The following is a 23,454-nucleotide window of genomic DNA, read 5'->3' as shown; positions in this document are numbered from 1 at the left end:
ATGAGGAAATGGGTGGGGGAAAGACTGACTAACTCTATTTTTCTTGGTTGCTCAGTCATTCTTTGTGCTATATGGCTCTTTATTGCTCCTCCACTTCCAAGCTTTGCCATGCGCACTTGAGCAGAAGAAATAATAGTGGAATGCAATGAATGGTGTCTTATAATGATTTATTGGGTCTAGGGGGCTTGGGACTTCTGACCATTGCCAGATCTATTGAGGCTTTCCTTACCAGGAATATTTAGCCCCAACATATTATAAAACCACAGTAAAACATTAAACATTAAAAACTAATGATAATAATAAGGAGTTGTCAGGCAGTTTTAATGAAGCTCTGCTCTTCACTCTGGTCACAGCCTTGGTCCTTGGCGTCTTCTCTAAGAATGGGGACACTCCCATTGTCAAAGCCAAAAACCGGGACCTCACCTACACTCTGCTCCTTGCCCTCTTGCTCTGCTTCCTCTGCTCCTTGCTCTTCATTGGCCAGCCTCACCCAGTGAGCTGCTCTTTACGACAAACCGCCTTTGGCATCATCTTCTCCATTGCGGTGTCTTGTGTCTTGGCCAAAACCATCTCGGTGGTTCTGGCCTTCATGGCCAAAACAGCAGGATCCAGGATGAGGAAATGGGTGGGTGTCGGGGACTGGGCAAAACAGGAGGGGCGGTGGAGACAGCCTGCCCATCCTGACCATTCCAGGGTGAAAGGAAGAGGAAACAGTATAGATTTACAACAGGGGTTTGTGGGAGGTCACAGCTCACAGGCAGATGAGGGAAAAAGTTGGGAAAAATGGGAGAGCCAGAGCAGCAGCTGGCTGACATGTTGTCACTAGAAAGCATCCCAGACCCTCCATCTCCCAGAACCCGATGATCTTTAAAAGTAGGGGAGCACAGAGCTCAAAGACAGAGGGCACGTAGCAGCACCCGTAGAGGAGGTGATGATGATGACCAATGAGGAAGTGGGAGAGATGGGGGTGGTGGAGATTCACACAGGACAATACCATTATCCAAGAGGATGGGTTCCATAGCCTCTCTCTGTTAAGTTTGAAATAAAAAAGACTGTAAGAAACTTTTCCTTGTCTTTATACTTTCCTGGGCAACCAGCCAGGAGCTGCTGACAGCATCCAGACAGTGCGGAAATATCTCGCAAGCTCTGTTCTTCCTGGTTGCTGCTCAGTTCAAACCAGTATTTGTGCTGCCTGGCTGTGCACCTCTCCTCCCAAACATGCTCTCTTTTGGGCAGTGGGGAAGGCGTGACTTGGGTTCAGGTTTGGGCTCGGGGGTCTGGCACAGCTGTGGGTGCTTCGGGTTTGGTGGGGGCGGGGGTGAGTGGGTGACCACTGAAAAGAAGCTCAACAATTTGGGGGCTCAACAAATGTCTAGATTTTTACTTCTTGAAATGCGGCAACCCTAGGTTATATATATGCCAGTTGCAACCCAACTTCTAATTTAAGAAAAAATGATAATTAAAAGGCTGAAAGCCAAACAAAAAGCATGTGGAGGCCCACATCTTCCCCTATTGGATTTCCCTGTATGAGTTTACAGCGCATTTAACTGAATTGATTCTTTGACACTTCTAGATCCAGCCTGAGATCACTCAGTTGGCGGCAGCATGCTTGCATGTGACACTCACAATTACCAGGTCACCATTCAATAACAAATACATATGACTATTTTGCTGTTATTGTTTTCCCATACAGAGCACAATGCTCTAAGGAGATCACTTTGGAACAAGTAATTATTTCAAAATGCGGGTTTCATCATATTGCAAAATCCCACATACATTCTATCAGGCCATAAACACAAGGTGTATATAAAATAAACACTGTGTTATTCAGAGCCCCAGTGAGAAATTCTGAACACATAGGTTTTCATGGATCAAATCTTTGGCACATCCCCTTTATCAAAATAATCTAGTGCCATTAAACCTAATGCAATTCATGGTGGATGAGAGAGAAATCTGCCTTTCTGCATAACTGTTGGTCAAGATGAGAGGAACATTTCTGCTGCTGCTCCTTCTCTTCCTGTGGCTGCAGGTGCCTCCAACTGAGTGCAAGGAAGACTCTGAGAGATGCGCCATGGCGGATCCATTCCAGCTTCCATTCCAGTATTATCAGAGAGGGGACCTAATCGTTGGAGGAATTGTTAATACTTTTGGCTATTTTTCTGAAGATATAGATTTCCAGGACCACCCAAACACAAAGTTTACAGATGAACTTTAGTAAGGAAATCACTCTCGCCTTCATAGTGTACATTTCTCTATGCTACAACTACAGCTACACAAACCATGGCATGCTCAGAAAATATTTGCATATGACTTTTTCCAAGTATAAAGGTTAAAAATACATTTTCTCCTATTGTGATCATGGCATCTTCTTCTATGTTGCTTTATTCCTCACCTAGAAGTTTCTGTCTTCTGCCTCTTCTGCTTTCTCATCACTTGATCTCATGTTTCTCAGCTGATCTCATGCTTGATCCTCATCCTCCCTCTGTGTTTCCTTTCCCACCATCATTTAATCTGACAGTCATAGATGCTCTGATATCATAGATTTTGGATTATATTCCTTGCTATACAATGTAAACGATACTGTGCAATTAAAACAGCAGTGTTGCAATCTTCTTCTTTTTCTTTGCAAAATAAAGGGTTGTATGCAGAGTAGGCCCACTGAAATTAATACAATTGCTGTTTGCTTTAGTAACCTGTGAGGAGCCATGATTTAGAATTCCAGTGGTCCACCTCCAGATAAAAGAATAACTTATGTGAATGTGTATCTTGCAGGATGTGAATGTTCTGCTCAAAATTAAACACCTGTTAGATGCTCTATTTCTAAAGCTGACTGAATACTATCCATGGGTTTCAGTTATCAACTGTTAGGAGGCACAATGCATATGATATACAATTAAATTGGCTTTTTGATCCGAATATATTGCTTGAATCCCTTTCCTAAAATTTTCATCAAAGTTCATTTTCTCTAGAACTTTTTTCATGAATTTTCATGAGACATTATCAAACACTTTCTCAGCATCTAAAAACATCAATGCTGCCCGGTTTTTATTTCTTACTTCCAGGTATTCTATAACATTTATAATATTTCTGATATTGTTCTTCATTTGTCTACTTGTAAGAAACCCTGCCTCACTGTCCATGGGTTTCAATTATCAAGTGTTAGGAGACACAGTGCATATGTGTTGTTTGCTTATTTGTTTTATTTAATCTTTTGGAATTTGCCTGAAAAAGCCAGAAAGTAAGCTACATGCTTAAAAAGTAGAGGAGGAAAATATCTCTGACACATAGTATACCTCTTTTATTAGTGGAGCACCAAAGTACCACCAGAATACCCTCTCCCTGGTGTTTGCTGTGAAAGAAATCAATGAGAACCCAAACATCGTACCAAATATGAGCTTTGGGTTCCACCTCTATGATAGCTATTTAAATGCAAGGATGACTTATCAGAACACCCTGAAACTTCTGTCCACCACAGAAAGGATTGTCCCCAACTTCAAATGTGACAAGAAAAGAAATATGATAGCTGTTATTGGAGCACTTGACTCTGACATCTCCCTTCACATGACTACGATCTTAGGCATCTACAAGATCCCACAGGTAAGTGAGTGTGTGGACAGTGGAGCTGTATTACTGATAGAACAGCATCTGATTTGCTCATTCTTTCCCGGTAAAACATCCTACCTGGAAAGCTAAAGGGTTCTCACTGTTACTCATGGTGTCCATATGCAGTCGTGACTGTAGGAGAAGGGCTTGGATGACTGCCTGACCTTCTGGCACATGTGTCCCTGAAGCTTGTCTGGAAGTAGAGGGGGATTGGGAAGCGGGAGGGAGGTTAGTACAGTGCCAGTGCACCAGTAGGAGTTCCCCTTTTCCCAGCAAGCTGCATTTTGTTTCACAAATCCTGCCCATCTGACTGAGTTTCCCCAGCCACTCTGGTCAGCTCCCAACAAAATAAAACAGGTAAATTTGTACAACAATTTGAAGCGAATTTCTCTCCTGTTCCCGGAATTGTCTCATCAGAACTGGCTGTTGCTTGTCCATATGTTGCCCACTAGCCTCAGCCACTATAGCTCAATAGTCAAAGATGAGCACTTGGACTTGAAGTTCAGGAAGTTCTGGGGGGCCATAGGTTCCTCACTCATGAAATAAAACATGATGTCCAAGTGCAAAAGGGTTTCTAGACAGACAATCCATCCGCAGTTCCCTTGAGGTGTCCTTCCTTCCAAGGTTGCAGAACCAGGCAAGGTTGCAATGCTGGCTGGTGAATGAGTACGGATTTTAACCTCCAGAATACAGATTAAATCCAAAGGAATGTTACCTAATTTAAATAAATTTATAGGGATTTTTTTTATTACATCAGCTTCTTCATGTGGATGTGTTATATGTTGCTGTTGTTAACTTTGCTGTCTAGTCTTCAACCACAATAAAGATTGATTGATTGATCGATCGATCTATGGGGGGGGGGGTTGCAAAATAAACAACCACTGAAGAAGAAAATGAATATTCCTCAAATGTCTGCTGCTTTCCCTGAAATTAGTTGACATTATCTATGAAACCGAAATAGTTAATCGAAAGGATGATTTTGGGAGAAAATTGTCATTATTGTTGGCATTACAGATAGGTAGCCGTGTTGGTCTGCCATAGTCAAAACAAAACAAATTCCTTCCAGTAGCACCTTAAAGACCAACTAAGTCAGTTCTTGGTATGAGCTTTCGTGTGCATGCACGTATCTGAAGAAGTGTGCATGCACACGAAAGCTCATACCAAGAACTGACTTAGTTGGTCTTTAAGGTGCTACTGGAAGGAATTTGTTTTGTTTTGATTATTGTTGGCATTAGGGAACAAAAGATTTGAGCATTTCATCCTCATAGATCTAATATCACTTAAGAAATATTTCACTTTCTACATAATTCATTGTAAATGATAAAACTGACCAAGATGTCATTGATGCATAATGGATTCAGTGTTTTATGTTATAACACCTCCAAAACAAGGAACTTGTTTTTACAGCCAGTGTGGTGTAGTGGTTAAGAGCCAGTGGCGTAGCGTGGGGGTGCAGGGGGGCCGTCCGCACCGGGTGCAACATCTGGGGGGGGCACGCTCGCCGCCTCCGGAGTTGCCAAAGAGCCTCGGGCGCAGGCTGTAGCAGAGCCCCATGGCAGCAGCCCAGGCAGCAGCAAGAAGAAGCTGGCAGCGGGGGCAGGTTAGGGGTTAGGGGCGCAAATTACTTGCCTTGCCCCGGGTTAGGGGGCGCAAATTACCTGCCTTGCCCCGGGTTAGGGGGCACAAATTACTTGCCTTGCCCCGGGTGCTGACAACCCACGCTACGCCGCTGTTAAGAGCGGTAGACTTGTAAGCTGGTGATCCGGGTTCGCGTCTCCGCTCCTCCACATGCAGCTGCTGGGTACCTTGGGCTAGTCACTCTTCTTTGAACTCTCTCAGCCCCACTCACCTCACAGAGCGTTTGTTGTGGGGAAGGAAGGGAAAGGAGAATGTTAGCCGCTTTGAGACTCCTTCGGGTAGTGATTTGGGATATCAAATCCAAACTCTTCTGACATTCATTCAAATTTCTCCGATATGCAGAAACTAAAGAATATGTTTTTACCTTCAATGAATTCACTTCGGTTCCACTTCAGGCAGTTATGTGGGATGAATCCTAACCCTTTGCTATAACTCTCCCATTATTGTGAGGTTGATTTCTTCCTTAGATTGCTTATTGTGCATTAGCTCCAGTGAGGAGGACCGAGTTGCAGCTCCAAACCTTCTTCCGGACGGTGCCCAATGAGAAATATCAATATGCAGGGATTGTCAAGCTACTTCTTCATTTCCAATGGACGTGGGTTGGACTTGTTGCTTCAGATGATGAAAATGGAGAGAAGTTTATGCAAAACTTAGGGCCAATGCTTTCCCAGCACGGAGTCTGCACAGCCTTCAAGGAAAAAATACCAGCCATATCACAAGGGATGGATCATTTCATTTCACTGGATCCCATTCGGGCTAAGTCCTCTTCCCTGGTGGTCTCAGAAGTCAATATATTGGTTGTATGTGCAGAATCTCAGACCATCATAGCTGTGAAGTGGTTGAAATATTTCTTTTCATTAGCTGAAGATATTGCAGAGAATTCAGCAGGCACAGTGTGGATTTTGACAGCCCAATGGGCCTTCTCATCAGATACATTGCAAAGGTATTATGATATTCAAATCTTTGATGGTGCCCTGTCTTTTGCAATTCACACAGAAAAAGTCCAGGGATTTAAAGAATTCCTTCAGACACTAAACCCCAACTCTCCAAATGGAGATGGGTTCCTCCAGGCTTTTTGGGAACAGGCATTCAACTGCTTCTTTTCTGTTTCCAATGAGCCCAATGAAAGCAGAGACACATGCACTGGCAAAGAGAGTCTGGAGAGCCTTCCTGGGAATATTTTTGAAATGACCATGACTGGTCAAAGTTACAGTATCTATAATGCGGTTTATGCCATTGCATATACTTTGCACAAGGTTCTCTCATCCAGACCAAAACACAGAATGACGTCAGGCAGAGGTGGACTCAATCCTTCAAATCTGCAACCTTGGCAGGTAAGATTTCATATTCAGAATAAATCTTTACTTCGGGCTAAACTAATGAGTGTCAACACACAGTCCATAGACTGAATACACATGGAAGAAAAACATCTGTTACAGCATTTTCCTCTCCCACACAAAACAAATGTTCTTTTTGGTGCTTCCCTTTTTTCCATTGCCTTCAAGTTGGAGCCAGAATCAATATATTCTCTGTATTTCCCCTTCAAGTTGCAGAGGTGGAAGTATCTCCTCCTGCACTTCCTCACACAGAAATGCCACCTCTTTGTAGAACTCAACAGTGTTGTGGAAGGAGCTGCATGTTCTGCTGTCCTGTGTGTTTGTGATGCTGATATGTCATGAGTAGTGAAGAAGGAGGCATCTTAAACTGGCACTCATGATGTGTTAATATCAGAAAGATGGTATGTTTTTATCCAGGAAGAACCTCTCCAGAACATTCCTTCTGCAACATCTCATCCCCTCCCCCCCTCCGAAGGTCTTCCTTTGTTACCAGGCTCTCAGTAGGTCCATGGAGTGCCCTGGGTGTCCAGCCCTCCCCCTTGCTTGCTGGGCTCTGGAAAGGAGGCATGAGGGCGCTTCCCTCCCAAGGCCAGGTGAGCAAGGCAGTGCATTCCATACCAGCCTCAGGGAAGGAGACACAAGGCCAAAGGGTGCCTCCAAGGGGCCAGGGAAGAAGGTGCCCCCTTGCTTCCCAGGCTGTGGGGAGGTCCTGACAGGGCTCTGGGAGCATCCCAGGGTCCTCCTGCAACCTTCCCAGAGCCCAGGAGGCCCCTCTCCACCTTGTGGACAGCAACTGCAGGGGTTGCTGACCTTGCACAATTTTGCCTCTGCACATGGATCCTCTGAGCTGAATGTTTAAATACTCAAGTTCCAGGTCAACTGTACTTCCCAGAAATCTGTATGTGCTCCAAAGGTGGACCACCCCATTTTTTACTGCTTTCCATTGTGTTACATATTGATTGATACTTTTCATATGCCTTGTTTTATTCTGCCTAGCTTCCCTCTTTCCTGAGGAGCATCTCCTTCAACAACAGTGCTGGGGACTTTGTGTCTTTTGATGAGAATGGGGAATTGGCAGCTGGATTTGACGTTATTAACTGGGTTACTTTCCCCAACCAAACCTTCTCACGAGTGAAAGTAGGAAAGATAGAACCACAGGAATTGCACTATGCCTACTTCAGCATGGATGAAGAAGCCATCACATGGCACAAAGCATTCAGTCAGGTGGGAGTGGACTCTTGGTTTTGTAAAAAGAGAGCATTTTTATTAATATTAAGAATACAAATTCAAGAATAAGGTCTCATATTAATAACATTCTTAAGTTCAGTTACTGCATGAAGGGATTATTACAAGAGAGTAAGGTCTTCTGCCAGGCTTAGCTAGGTCACATTAATGTAAGAGGGAAAGTAAAGGGAAAGAGCTCTGGATGGTCACGTGCAGTCAACAGCTTTGCAGGTCATGCAGGCAGCATGACTAAATTGTTTCTGGCGCAATGGAATACCATTTACCTCCCCGATGCAGTGCTACCTATTTATCTAACAATATTGCATTTCAAAAGTTTTTCCCTTAGTGTACAGCAAGCAGTGAATTTCATATTGGTTTTCCAGAGCTTTTCACAATCCTTCATTAAGATATTATAGCCAAACTCCTGAGCCCATTTTGTCATTTACCTCCTCCTCCTAGACTTCCCAGTCAATGAGGAGATGTACATTTTGGAAAGTATTTTAGCTTTTGAATTAATGAGATCATTCTCTAATCTAGATGGTTCTATTGCAAATTCTTTTCTTTTATCTACTTTAAATGTCTCATACAATTGATGGTATTGGAGTCAATTGGAGCCTAATGTATATGCTTCCTGCTTTGCCTTCTCTGTCAGTGGTCTTTCCCTGTCCTCTTTACATCCACCATCTTATACAGATGAAATATTCAATTTCCCTTCTGCTTCACTCCCAATAATTATATTACAATTTATTCACACACAAACCACCTTTCTGGAATAACATGAATCTGCCGAATGATCTCATCTCTTTGGTTCAAACTGTGTTCTTTACCATGCAAAAGGGAGCTTCCCCTTCTCCTCTTTTTCTGGCTAGGTTCTGCCCCTTGGTTTGTGCAATGATCGGTGCCAGCCAGGCTACAGCCGGAAAAAGAAGGAGGGGCTGCCATTTTGTTGCTATGACTGTGCTTCATGTCCAGATGGGATGATTTCAAATCAAACAGGTAGGAGACATCAGCTGCTCTTTTATAAAATGCTTCCTAGTCTATTTCAACAGTTTCCCCTTGTCAGAGTCACCCGTGGTCCCAGCTCACAAGAGACCAAAGTCCACTCCAGCTTATGTACAAAAGCTTTTTTTGAAGAACATTATTAGCTTTACATCCGAGCTCCGTGACTCTACGTCTGTTACGCTTAGACCGCTGAAGTCCCCTCTGAGTCAGTACCGCCTCTACACCAGTTTAAGAGGCTTGTACTGGTCCACCTCTTTCTCTCTTTCCTTTTCCGCAGGGTCTTTCTGCCCCCCTGTGTTCTCTCCCTTCGGGACTCTCCAGAGGCTGAATCCTCTGCCGCCTCCTCCCCCCTCCTTCGGGCTTTGGGACCAGGCTCCTCCCCAGGACTCTCTTCACTTCCGCGCGCCTCCCATTTTGAACTTGGCGCGCGTACGTTGCTCCTGACCTTCCCTTCGACAGTTACACTGCCCTCGATACTACTTTCCTCCCCTTCCGGCAGGACGTTTTGCCCTGATCTCCTTCCCCTCTCTGCTTCCTGTTCTGCTCCTTCTGACACACTGGTCACTCCTCCCCCCTCACTCCGTTCCAGCGGAGCAGCCGGTCTCGCTCTCCAACTCCCACTGGGGGTTCCCCCTTCGTTTCCCTGCTCCTGACTGCTTCCCCCTCTAGCTCCCCTTGGCTTGACCAGAGGGGCTCCCTTTTGGGAGTCCTCCGATTCACTGGACGGACTCATGGACAATCTTGGGTCATTGTCATCCTCTTCCTCGTCACTCTGGAATCCTTCCCCCTCACTCTCTGTCTCCTCCCTCATCTGCGTCTCTCTCCCTGAACCCCTGACACCCCTTAATAACAGTTCAGTACTCACTCCTAAACAGAACAGCAGTTGCACTCAGATCTGGAAGAAAGAAGACAGATACAGAGAGTAGGCCAAATTAAAGCCACATCTTTAATCTTTTCAAAGTAGATCTGTGGAAATAGGTGTGGATCATGTCCAGTGTTCTCTGCCTGCTCCCCACCTGCCACAGCTTGCGGAGTCAGTGAAGACTTGCCTAATCTTCCATCCCCATAGTTTGGCTCTTCCAATGGCCCCATATTAACAGTTGTCAATACTTTGCTTCCTAAATTCCTGGTGATTTGAATGATACCACCTATATGGTTTATGAAGAAAAAATACCTGTTGCAATTTACTGGTTTCCACTTATATCTGATACTTGTTTCCAACTAATTAATGGCTCAGTATTATGTTTTGGGAGCAGAAGCAATAGTTCTTTCAAAGGAAAATTGAAATGCTATTGGAAATGGAGGACTCCATTTCATTACCAAAAAAAGGTTGCCTTGTTTATTCAAACTCATATATCATTCATTTGATTTTTAAGATACAGATTATTGTTTCAAATGCCAAGAAGGACAATTTCCAAACCAGAACAGAGATCAATGCATTCCCAAGAGCCAACATTTTCTTTCCTACGCAGAGCCTTTGGGATTCACATTAGCTGCCTTGGCTCTGCTCCTCGCTCTGGTCACAGCCTTGGTCCTTGGCGTCTTCTCTAAGAACGGGGACACTCCCATTGTCAAAGCCAACAACCGGGACCTCACCTACACTCTGCTTCTTGCCCTCTTGCTCTGCTTCCTCTGCTCCTTGCTCTTCATTGGCCAGCCTCACCCAGTGAGCTGCTCTTTACGACAAACGGCCTTTGGCATCATCTTCTCCATTGCGGTGTCTTGTGTCTTGGCCAAAACCATCACGGTGGTTCTGGCCTTCATGGCCACCAAACCAGGATCCAGGGGGAGGAAATGGGTGGGGAAATCTCTGGCCAACTCTGTTCTTCTGGCTTGCTGCTCACTTCAGGCCAGTATTTGTGCTGTTTGGCTCTGTACGGCTCCTCCCTTCCCAGATGTGGACATGAACTCTCTGGCAGAGGAAATCATTGTGGAATGCAATGAAGGCTCTGCCGCCATGTTTTATTGTGTCCTGGGCTACCTGGGATTCCTGGCCATGGTCAGCTTCACAGTGGCTTTCCTGGCCAGGAAGTTGCCAGACAGTTTCAACGAAGCCAAGTTCATCACTTTCAGCATGTTGGTGTTCTGCAGCGTTTGGCTGTCCTTTGTTCCCTCTTATCTGAGCACCAAAGGAAAGCAGATGGTGGCTGTGGAGATCTTCTGCATTTTGGCCTCCAGTGCAGGCTTGCTCGCTTGCATCTTCTTCCCCAAATTGTACATAATCCTTCTGAGGCCTGACTTGAACAGCAAAGACCACTTGATTCTGAGGAGCAAATAGGAGTCAACTTGCGTTGATCCCTTTAATTGTTGCATTATTACAAATGCAGACATTTGTTGGAATAAAACCAGCCAAGAAAATCCCTTGTGTGTCCCAATTCTTATCTTTTTCCATGCTATGCTTTAAGAGTAAAGTATATGAAAATCATATATCTAACACCAAGTAAAATTTCAAAAATGGTTAAAACTATATCAAATAAGTGTTGGAAATGTAAAGAGATAGTTTCTTTTTGTCATATGTGGTGATCTTATTGCATAAGGTTAAGGCTTACTGGGAAATGATATATAATGAATTGAAAACTATGTTTAAAATAAGATGTGTAAGAAAAAAACCAGAAGCCTTTCTCTTGGTAATTATAGGGACAGAACTACCTACATTGTATAGAAATTTATTCATGTATTGTAATGTAATATGTGAAAACCAGTAAATAAATTAAAATACAATAATAATAATAATAATAATAATAATAATAATAATAATAATAATAATAATTTATTTATACTCCACCCATCTGGTTGGGAAAAATAACATTTGTAAGAAAAAAACAAAAGCCTTTGTCTTATAGGGATAGATCTACCTAAATTGTATAGAAATTTATTCATGTATGTGACTGCAGTGGCAAGAATATTACTTGCCCAAAAATGGAAAGAAAAAGTCCCAACAAAAGAAGAATGGATGCAAAGAAGTTATGTACTGTGTAGAAATGGCAAAACTTACCAGAAGAAATCAAGATAACAAACTTTTTATAAAATAATGGAAATTGTTTAATGAATATTTACAGATAAATTGTAAATGGTTAAAAACACTGGCAGGATTATTGTAATAACCTGCAGTTACATAAGAGTATATGTATATAAAGAAGATAAATAAATAAGTTAAGTTAATTTGTATATGCAGAAGATATTAAAAATAAATTAAGAAACAGCAGAAAGAGGGGGAAGTCAAGTTTTAAAATGTCAAAATGACTGTAAAATCAGTGAAATGTATATATCTGAAAAGTATAAATAAAATTATTTTAAAAATCTTATCTTTTTAATACTCAGTGTTTTCTCCCCTCTCTTGTGATTGTCTATTTATTTACAGCATTTTTCAAAAACTGTGCTCAAAGTAGTTTACACAAATGGGATCCTCTTTAGGGAGGGTCCTGGTTGTGTATGAGCACCTGAGACACCCCCACCAGGTTAGGGTTCCTGGGGGTGTTGCAGCCCTTGTACTTTGGCCCCCTCAATCACACCAGGCCTTTGACCCAATCGTAGCAAGTGGTGTGATCGTGCAGTTTTTAGAATTCCGGTTTCCTTTCTCTAATAATCTGGTCAATCAGAAGTTAGTTAAGGAAATGCCTGAGGTGGCCAGGAGGAAAGTGGCAAAGGAGTTTTCTTTGGGGTGGATGGCCAACCCCTTTGATGCTCCTCCTATTCCCAATTTGTATTTATCCCCTTTAGGGATTATTCCTAAAAACGTCTCAGGCGATATGGCCTCATTCACAATTTGTCTTATCCTAGAGGAACGTCATTGAATGATGCCACTCCAGGGGAGCTCTGTTCCATTAAGTATGCAACATTTGATCAGGCAGTTAAACTTATTATGTGTTCCGGCAAGGGAGCATTGTTGGCAAAGTGTGATGTGGAACCTGCCTTTCGCTTGCTCCCAGTTCATCCTTCAGATTTTCACTGGCTGGGATTCAAATTTGAAGGGGCCTACTATGTCGATAATGGGACACGGGTGGCGCTGTGGGTTAAACCACAGAGCCTAGGACTTGCCGATCAGAAGGTCGGCGGTTCAGATCCCTGCGACAGGGTGAGCTCCCATTGTTCGGTCCCAGCTCCTGCCAACTTAGCAGTTCGAAAGCATGGCAAAGTGCAAGTAGATAAATAGGTACCGCTCCGGCGGGAAGGTAAACGGCATTTCCGTGCGTTGCTCTGGTTCGCCAGAAGCGGCTTAGTCATGCTGGCCACATGACCCGGAAGCTATACACTGGCTCCCTCGGCCAATAAAGCGAGATGAGCGCCGCAACCCCAGAGTCGGTCACGACTGGACCTAATGGTCAGGGGTCCCTTTACCTTTACCTTACTATATCGATAAATCAATGTGGATGCTCAGTTGCCTGTGCTGCCTTGGAGGCATTTAGTACATTCGACCCTTCATTTTAGATCTGGTCTAACGGGGTGACCCATTACTTAGATGATTTTTTTAATTGGCCAGATCCGCTAGTACTACTGACTATGCAACTTTACTTGTGGTGTTCACTGCATTGGCACTGGAGTTGGGACTCCCGCTAGCAGACAAAAAGACTGAAGGACCTTCTACCAAATTTATTTATCTAGGAATAGAGCTTGACACGATCCTACAGCCATCTAGGTTGCCAGACGCCAAATTGCTGGCCCTTAAGACCCTTATTACTCAGCTGCTACCCCTTAGGAAGCTGACACTTAAGCAAATTCAATCTTTATTAGGGCATTTGAATTTTGCTTGTCGAGTAGGTGCACCAGGTCGTCCCTTTTGCTCACATTTAGCTAGGTTATCCGCCGGTTTAAAACTCCCACATCACCATGTCTGCCTGTCTAAGGAAGTCAAGTCTGACCTGGGTGTTTGGCCACTGGCAGAGGAACAGGGGTGCAGGGGGAGTGCACCGCCCCCAGTGGCACAATCCCAGTGGGGTGCCATCACAGCTGCCCCCCATGTTGTGCACCACACCCCTGCAGGCGGCGCACCACGCCCCCAGGATGCGCGCCACACACCCGGGACGTGCACCAGCCATCCCCCCGTTTGCTCTCTGCCACCCTGCCTGTACTTGAAGCTCCGCCACTGCGTTTGGCTCCAATTTATGGATGAATATAATGGTGTTTCTCTTTGGCAGGACACTTTAAACTTCCAAGCCGATTTTCAGGTCCATTCTGATTGTTAAGTTGTGGGTTGACATAGCAGACGACACAGCGATTTCTCCAAGTAGCTCTTTATTTCATAAGCTGGAATAGAACTGACTGCAAACAGCTCAGCCGGCCTGCTTTTATAGGCAGCCGGCTGTCAACATTGTAACAACAACAGCCCAGAGTTCCCGCCTAAAATAACTGACGCGGACCTGAGGGAAAACTATCGACAGACCTGAGTGAAAACTATATACAGTATCCCCCTGCTGGCCCAGGGTGAAACTTCACTACATAACACTGATGCTGCAGGATCTTTGGGCGTTGGACTTTATTTCAGAGGTTGTTGGTGTGCTCAGCATTGGTCCAAGGCTTGGTGGGGCAAGTCCATCACGTGTGATCTAACCTTCCTTGAGTTTTTTCCTATTGTAATGGCCGTCCATATTTGCTCAGCTGAGTTTAGGGACCACAGGGTTTGTTTCTGGACTGACAACCAGTTGGTTGTTAGTGTGTTAGCTAAACAATCAGCACGCTCTCCACAGGTGTCATCCCTTTTGCATGTGTTTGTTTTACAGTGTTTGAGGTATAACATCTTTTTTCTGCTAAATTTATCCCTGGCATGTCGAATGACAATGCTGATGCATTGTCTCGCTTTCAGATGGACCACTTCAGATCCCTGGCACCGGGGGCACAGACGTTGCCAGAACTTTTTCCGGATGCACTTTGGAGACATTGAAGCATATAGTGATGCGGAAAGTAGTAGCTGCCTTTGCCCCCTCTACACTTAAATCCTATTAGAAAGTTTGGCAGGACTTCCTGGTTTTTAGGGCGCGTTCTCTGGCCAGTGCTCCAGATCAGCCCCCCTCTACCTCTCAGGTGCCACAGTACCTGGCGCGCCTCTTTTAGCGGGGTCGCGTGCCTAAGACACTCAATCGGCAGCGATTTCATTTTTTAGCAAGTCCCTTTTTGCTTATGTCCCGTGTGCAGATTTTCTACTGCGTAAGGCGTTGGAAGGTTGATGTCACCTGCAGTCTTCAAAGGGCATTGCCAGGAGGCCAATGATTTTTGATCTTCTGTGCAGAATCCATAAGAAGTTAAGATTGGTGTGCTGGTCTCGTTATGAGGTGCAATTATTTTCAGCCGCATACTCAATATCATTTTTTGGTGCTGTCAGAGCTGCCCAAGATCCCAGCTCACAAAGGACCAACGCCAGTTCTTGCTGTATACAAAAGTCTTTATTAAGGTTCAGTTTCCATTTCAAAGCCGCGGCGTGCAGCTCTACGTCTCAACCCTAGACCGCTGAAGCTCCATCTGAATCTCCTCCCCCTCGACACCAGTTCAAGACCCTAGCCTTGCTCCACCTCCTCCTCTGCTCCTTTCTCCTCTGGGTCCTTCTGCCCGCTGGGGTGTCGCCCTTTCTGGACTCTTCTGATGCTGACTCCCCGGATTCTTCCCCCTGCTTCCGGCGTGCTTTAGGACCTGGCTCCCAATCCGACCTCCCTGCTGTCCCGCGCTCCTGTACATTTGAACTTGGCGCGCGCGCCCAGCTGGCAACCTTCCTCCGGACCGTTACACTACTCCTGTCGCTGCTTCCCCCTTCGGGGGGGTTGGCTGGGTCTGACTTCCCCTCCGTTCCCTCACTCAGCGATAGGGGCGTGGTCAGTCCTGACTCATCTTCTCTCCCCACTGGAGGGGAAACCGGCCCTGACACATGGGACTCTTCCCCCCTGCTACGCCCTGCTGGGGAAGCTGGTCCTGATCTCCAGCTGCTGCTTTGGGAGTCGCCGCTGGCCCCTTGCTTCTGGTGCGTCCTTCCCGGGACCCCCCTTGCCCTGGCCATCGGTGCCCCCTTCTGGGAATCTTCCGAATCACTGGAGAAGCTCATGGAATCTCTCGGCCCACTGTCATACTCCCCTACGCTGCCCTCGGATTGTTCCCCTTCGCTCTCCACTTCCTCTCTCCCCTGTGCCTCTGCTCCTGAACCCCTGACAGGTGCGCTTAGAGTAGGTGAAGTGGTGTTTGAAATGGGCCCAGGTGAGCCTCCTCAGGGTCTCCATTTGGAAGATGTTGCCTTCGGGGAGACGGAATTGTTGGTTTTCATTTGCAGGTCTAAGACGGACCTAAGAGGCTCATGGAATCTCTCGGGCCACTGTCATCTTCTTCTACGCTCCCCTCGGATTCTTCCCCTTCGCTCTCCATCTCCTCCCTTCCCTGTGCTTCTGCTCTTGAGCCCCTGACAGCAGCACATTCTTTTCGAACTGGTGCTGCCACGACTGTAGCTCATTGGGGTCTGTCGGCCAAAAAGATTAAGAATCTAGGTCGCTGGAAGTCGGGTGCATACAAGGGCTAAGTTAGGAAATATCCCTTGGCAATTTATCAGTTTACTTACCTGCTTGTCATTTCTTTTCTTTTAGTGCTGCTGGCGTTGCACATTTGGATCCTTGGCCATAGTATCGTGCACTGGGCCGGCGTGTGAGCAGTAGAGACCAGCATGGGGAGTGACCTTGCTTTACCTGCTCAAGTTAAAGTCTCATGGTTTGCCAGGCGTGGGATGCTGTGGAGAGAACTGTTGCCATTGGTGATGGCTCAAGTAGCCAGTTTGGGGGCGCTGTCCACTATGATCATGCAGCTGGGTGAAAATGACTTGCCATCTTTGAGAGGCATGGACTTACGGTCCTGCATTAAAGGTCCTGTATTAAAAGGGATTTGCAGGAGCTAGCCGCATCTTGCCCCAACACAATGATTTTCTGGTCACATTTCCTGGTGAGGCGCACATGTCGCAACAGCGTTAACCCAGCTGCAACTGATAATACCCGGAAGCGGGTTGACTGCAAGGTGGTGTGGAAAGTGTTGTCCTTGGGTGGCAGGGTGATCCCCCACCTAGGTATTACCTTCTGTATTGCAGCCCTGTTTAGGGCAGATGGAGTGCATTTTTCTGACGAAGGTAATGATGTGTGGTTGGCTAAAGTCCATGATGGCTTGAAGGACTGACTGCGGAGTGAGGGTATTGGGGGCGAGCACTAGGCTCATGTGGAGGTTAGGCATTGGCTTATTGAAGTGTGGGGGAGGGGAGGTGCAGCCATCACCTGCCCCTCCAGGAATAGGGTATTCCGGTAAAGGAATCTGGGGGTCCTAGATCTTGTCCAAAGTCTGCTTGTGGGGCTAGGGCCATGCCAGGACCACAGGAACCCTGGGGTGAGCTTCAGTTGATCTTCATCGATGTTGCTCCCCCGTTTGGTGTTTACCCTTTCAGACTACCAGCCAGAGAGGCAGGAGTCAGTTATAGTCTGTTGCCAATGCCTAAGCCAATAACATTCATTTTGCTGTAATCAATAAAGTTGTAGCCTATATTTTACCCATTAACTTAAACCAAAATTATGTGTTAGTGTGTAGTTATTTTCTGGGGAAGGGCTTAGGGGCCTCAGGGCACAAAGATCTAAGTCTAAACACAGTAAAACATAAGAACATAGAGAGGGCCTTCCCCAGGGAAGGTGCCACAGGGACCGGGCAGAGGAGGAATGGTGAAGACTGCCTCCCCAGCCTGACCCCTCCAGGGAGGAAGAAGACGAAGACCATTTAGATTTACAACAGGGGTTTGAGATAGGTCACAGCTCAGAGGCAGATGAGGGGGAAAGTTGGGAAATAATGAGTTTGGAAATAATGGGAGAGGAGGGGGAGAAAGCAACAGGGGGGAAACAGCTGACCCCACCAAACCTCACCCCTCCCAGAACCTGGCAAACCTTGAAAGTAGGAAATCAAGGAGCTCAAAGACAGAGGGCACGTAGCAGCAGCCCTAGAGGAGGTGACCAATGAGGCAGTGGGAGAGACGGGGGGGGGTGGAGATTCACTCGGGACAATGCCATTATCCAAGAGGCTGGGTTCTATAGTCTCTCTCTGTAAAGTTTGAAATAATAATAATAAAAAGACTGTAAGAAACTTTCCCTTGTCTTTATACTTTCCTGCATAACCAGCCAGGAGCTGCTGACAGCATCCAGACAGTGCGGAAATATCTCGCAAGCTCTGTTCTTCCTGGTTGCTGCTCAGTTCAAACCAGTATTTGTGCTGCCTGGCTGTGCACCTCTCCTCCCAAACATGCTCTCTTTTGGGCAGTGGGGAAGGCGTGACTTGGGTTCAGGTTTGGGCTCGGGGGTCTGGCACAGCTGTGGGTGCTTCGGGTTTGGTGGGGGCGGGGGTGAGTGGGTGACCACTGAAAAGAAGCTCAACAATTTTGGGGCTCAACAAATGTCCAGATTTTTACTTCTTGAAATGTGGCAACCCTAGGTTATATATCGGCCAGTTGCAACCCAACTTCTGATTTAAGAAAAAATGATAATTAAAAGGCTGAAAGCCAAACAAAAAGCATGTGGAGAACCACCTGTCCCTATCAGATTTCCCTGTACTGTGGTACCTCGGGTTGCAGACACTTCAGGTTGCAGACTCTGCTAACCCAGAAATATTACCTCGGGTAAAGAACTTTGCTTCAGGATGAGAACAGAAATCGCACGGCAGCAGCGGGAGACCCCATTAGCTAAAGTGGTACCTCAGATTAAGAACAGTTTCAGGTTAAGGACGGACCTCCAGAACGAATTAAGTTCTTAACCCGAGATACCACTGTATGAGTTTCCAGCACATTTAACTGAATTGCTTCTTTGACGCTTCTAGATCCAGCCAAAGAGCACTCAGCTGGGGACAGCATGCTTGCCTGTGACACTCACAATTGTTGTTGTTGTTGTTGTTGTTTTTTAAAATAATATTTATTACCTTTAAACCTTACAAACAAGAAGAAAAAGAAAAGGAGGGAAAAAAAGAAGAAAAAACAAGAGAAACAAAAACAATACAATACAATATATAAACAATACACCACACAACATTAACGCATTAAACTAAACAAAACAGAACAAAAACAATTTAAAAACATACATCATACCATTTCAATGCCTTATCTTTCATTCCCTTGTTTCATTGACTTCCTCTCACACTCACAATTGTTGTTGTTTAGTCGTGTTCGACTCTTCGTGACCCCATGGACCAGAGCACGCCACGCCAGGCACTTCTGTCTTCCACTGCCTCCCGCAGTTTGGTCAAACTCATGCTGGTAGCTCACAATTACCAGGTCACCATTCAATAACAAATACATATTGTCAGGGGCTCAGGAGCAGAGACACAGGGGAGAGAGGAAACGGAGAGCGAGGGGGAGGAATCTGAGGGCAGCGTGGGAGAGTATGACAGTGGCCCGAGAGATTCCGTGAGTTTCTCCAGTGATTCAGAGGATTCCCAAAGGGGGGCGCCGATAGCCAGAGCAAGGGGGGTCCCAGGGGGGACACACCAGGAACAAGGGGCCAGCGGGGACTCCCAAAGCAGCAGTTGGAGATCAGGGCCAGCTTCCCCACCAGAGCGTAGTGGGGGGGAAGAATCACAGGCGTCAGGGCCAGCGTCTCCTCCAGGAGGGGGAGAAGAGGAGTTAGGGCTGACCACGCCTCCATCGGAGAGCGAGGGAACGGTCAGGAGGAAGATTGCCGGCTGGGCGCGCGCGCCAAGTTCAAATGTACAGGCGAGCGGCACAGCAGGTAGCCCGGATAGGGAACCAGGTCCTAAAGCCCGCCGGAGGGTGGGGGATGAATCAGGGGATTCAGCGTCAGAGGAGTCCAGAAAAGGTGAAACCCCAGTGGACAGGAGGACCCAGAGGAGGAAGGAGCAAAGGAAGAGGTGGAGCAGGGCTAGAGTCTTAAACTGGTGTCGAGGGGGAGGAGACTCAGATGGAGCTTCGGTGGTCTAGAGTTTAAGACGTAGAGCTGCGCGCCACGGCTTTGAAATAGAAACTGAACTTCAATAAAGACTTTTGCATATAACAACCACCTGGCGTTGGTCCTTTGTGAGCTGGGACCTTGGGCAGCCCTGACACATATGATTATTTTGCTCTTACTGTTTTCCCTTACAGAGCACAATACTCTAAGGAAAGCACTTTGGAACAAGTAATTATTTCGAAATGCAGGTTTCATCATCTTGCCAAATCCCACATCCATTCTATCAGGCCATAAACACAAGGTGTATATAAAATAAACCCTATGTCAATCAGACTCCCAGTGAGAAATTCTGAACACACAGGTTTTCATGGATCATATCTTTGGCACATCCCCTTTATCAAAATAATCCAGTGCCATTAAACCTAATGCAATTCATGGTGGATGAGAGAGAAATCTGCCTTTCTGCATAACTGTTGGTCAAGATGAGAGGAACATTTCTGCTGCTGATTCTTCTCTTCCTGTGGCTCCAGATGCCTCCAACTGAGTGCAAGGAAGACTCTGAGAGATGCGCCATGACGTATCCTTTCCAGCTTCCATACCAGTATTATCAGAGAGGGGATCTGATCATTGGAGGAATTGTTAATACTTTTGGCTATTTATCTGAAGAAATAGATTTCCAGGACCACCCAAACACAAAGTTCACAGATGAACTTTAGTAAGGAAATCACTCTCGCCTTCATAGTGTACATTTCTCTATGCTACAACTACAGCTACACAAACCATTGCGTGCTCATAAAACATTTGACTTTTTTCCATGAATGAAGGTTAAAAATACATTTTCTTCTCTTTATATTGTGATAATAGCATCTTTTCCTATGTTGCTTTATTCCTCATCTGGAGGTTTCTGTCTTCTGCCTCTTCTGCTTTCTCCTCACCTGATCTCATGCTTGATCCTCATCCTCCCTCTGTGTTTCCTTTCACACCATGCAGGGACGGTTTTATTTTGCAGCAATGCATGGTCACCACATTCACAATCAGCATCATTTAATCTGACAGTCACAAATGCTGTGAGATCATAGATTTTGGATTATATTCCTTGCTATACAATGTAAACAATATTGTGCAATTAAAACAGCAGTGTTGCAATCTTCTTCTTCTTCTTCTTTGCAAAATAAAGGGTTATATGCAGAGTAGGCCCACTGAAATTGATACAACCATCCTCCTGCCCAGCAGCACACAAGAAGCAAGTGCTGTTTGCTTTAGCAACCTGTGAGGGGCCATGAATTGAAGCTCCAGTGGTCCACCTCCAGATAAGAGAATAACTTATGTACATGTGTATCTTGCAGGATGTGAATGTTCTGCTCAAAATTAAACACCTGGTAGATGCTCTATTCCTAAATCTGACTGAATACTATCCATGGGTTTCAATAATCAACTGTTAGGAGACACAATGCATATCTGTTGTTTGCTTATTTGTTTTATTTTTTTGTTTTTGGAAATTGCCTGAAAAAACCAGAAAGTAACCTACATGCTTAAAAAGTAGTAGGAGAATATCTCTGACACATAGTATACCTCTTTTATTAGTGGAGCACCAAAGTACTACCAGAATACCCTCTCCCTGGTGTTTGCTGTGAAAGAAATCAATGAGAACCCAAACATCGTTCCAAATATGAGCTTTGGGTTACACCTCTATGATAGCTTCATAAATGCAAGGATGTCTTATCAGAACACCTTGAAACTTCTGTCCATCACAGAAAAGATTGTCCCTAACTTCAAATGTGACAAGAAAAGAAATATGATAGCTGTCATTGGGGCAATTGACTCTGACGTCTCCCTTCACATGAAGACGATCTTAGGAATCTACAAGATCCCACAGGTAAGTGAGTGTGTGGGCAGTGGAGCTTTTCTGCCTCTGGTACAATAATTCTCTACTGGGTTCTCCAGACTTTCTTTTATTTTGGTTCCCTTTTCTGAAAAAGAAGTAAGAGAGGAAAAATCTATCACTTATAGAAAAGCATCTGACTTAGGTCCTTTTTTTGGTAGAATGACATACCTGGAAAGTTCTCTCTGATATTCATGGTGTCCATGTTGGGCAGGGAGCTCTGCAGTCGTGGCTGTAGGGGAAGGGCTTGGATGACTGCCTGACCTCCTGTCACTTGTGTCCCTGCAGCTTGTCTGGAAGTAGAGGGGAATTAGGCAGCGGGAGGGATATTAGTACAGTGCCAATGCACCAGTAGGAGATCTCCTCCTCCCAGTAAGCTGCAGAAATACTGTCAGAAATTGTGAACTAGGAATAATAATATTATTATTCCCAACAAAATAAAACAGGAAAATTTGTACAACAATTTGAAGTAAATTTCTCTCCTGTTCCTGGAATTTTCTCATCAGAACTGGCTGTTGCTTGTCCATATGTTGCCCACTAGCCTCAGTCACTATAGCTCAATGGTCAAAGATGAGCACTTGGACTTGGAGTTCAGGAATTTCTGGGGGACCATAGGTTCCTCACTCATGAAATAAAACATGATGTCCAAGTGCAAAATAGTTTATTGACAGACAATCCATGCATAGTTCCCTTGAGGTGTCCTTCCAAGGTTGCAGAACCTGTAGGAAGATGTCAAGATCTTGTGCTCCTTTAGTGGTGTTCTTCACCTTCTCAAGTAGTTGCAGTCAAGATAAGCAAAATACCCCATGGAGAGGGGAGGATGCAAAATAATCTGGATATCATCAGCCCTGTTGCAAAACTCTGTTTTATGGCAACAAGGATAAGACAGGCTGCGGTGCTGGCTGGCGAACAAGTATGGATTTTAATCTCCAGAATACAGATTTAATCTAAAGGAATGTTACCTAATGTAATAAGTTTATTGGGAATTTTTTATTACATCAGCTTCTTCATGTGGATGTGGCATATGTAGATGTTCTTAACTTTGCTGTCTAGTCTTTGACCACAATAAATATTGATTGATTGATTGATCTATTGGGAGGGTTGCAAAGTAATCAGCCACTGAAAAAGAAAAACAACAAAACTCATATTCCTCAAATGTCTGATGCTTTCCATGAAATTGTTGACATTATCTATAAAACTGATGAAGTTAATAAAAAGGATTAACATTGCAAAACTGAAGTAGTTAATCAAAAGGGTGATTCTGGGAGGAAAATGACATTGTTGTTGGCATTAGGGAACAAAAGATTTGAGCATTTCATCCTCATAGATCTAATATCACTTAAGAAATATTTCACATTCTACATACCTCATTGTAAATGATAAACCTGGCCAAGATGTTGTCATTGATGAATAATGGATTCAGTGTTTTATGTTATAACACCTCAAAAACAAGGAACTTGTGCTTACATTCATTCTAATTCCTCAAATATACAAAACTAAAGAATCTATTTTTACCTCATGGGTTCCACTTCAGGCAGTTATGTGGGATAGATCCTCACCAGTTGCTATAACTCTCCCATTATTGTGAGATTGATTTCTTCCTTAGATTGCTTACTGTGTATTAGCCCCAGTGAGGAGGACCAAGTTGCAGTTCCAAACCTTCTTCCGGACGGTGCCCAATGAGAAATATCAATATGCAGGGATTGTCAAGCTACTTCTTCATTTCCAATGGACATGGGTGGGACTTGTTGCTTCAGATGATGAAAATGGAGAGAAGTTTATGGAAACCGTAGTGCCAATGCTTTCCCAGCATGGAGTCTGCATAGCCTTCAAAGAAAAAATACCAGCCATATCTCAAGGGATGAATAATTTCGTGTCACTG

The 23,454-nt window shown here is 45.0% G+C and overlaps 1 protein-coding gene across 1 annotated transcript; it reads left to right on the top strand.

The window, feature by feature from the left end:
* Window positions 1–3,435: 3,435 nt before the first annotated feature.
* On the top strand, window positions 3,436–17,797 carry LOC309329684 (vomeronasal type-2 receptor 26-like; the record flags this gene model as incomplete). The annotated part of the gene is made up of 5 exons (XM_081840699.1): window positions 3,436–3,597; window positions 5,709–6,575; window positions 7,575–7,802; window positions 8,672–8,798; window positions 16,361–17,797. 5 exons carry the CDS (start codon window positions 3,436–3,438, stop codon window positions 16,420–16,422), a joined length of 1,446 nt encoding a protein of 481 aa, XP_081696825.1. The 3' UTR covers window positions 16,423–17,797.
* Window positions 17,798–23,454: the final 5,657 nt, after the last annotated feature.

The sequence above is a fragment of the Podarcis erhardii genome, assembly GCF_964252035.2.
Source record: "Podarcis erhardii genome assembly, chromosome: 14".
NCBI classification, from domain to species: Eukaryota; Metazoa; Chordata; class Lepidosauria; order Squamata; family Lacertidae; genus Podarcis; species Podarcis erhardii.
Note: the sequence above shows the minus strand (reverse complement) of the source record. Positions and strands in the feature narration are given on the sequence as shown.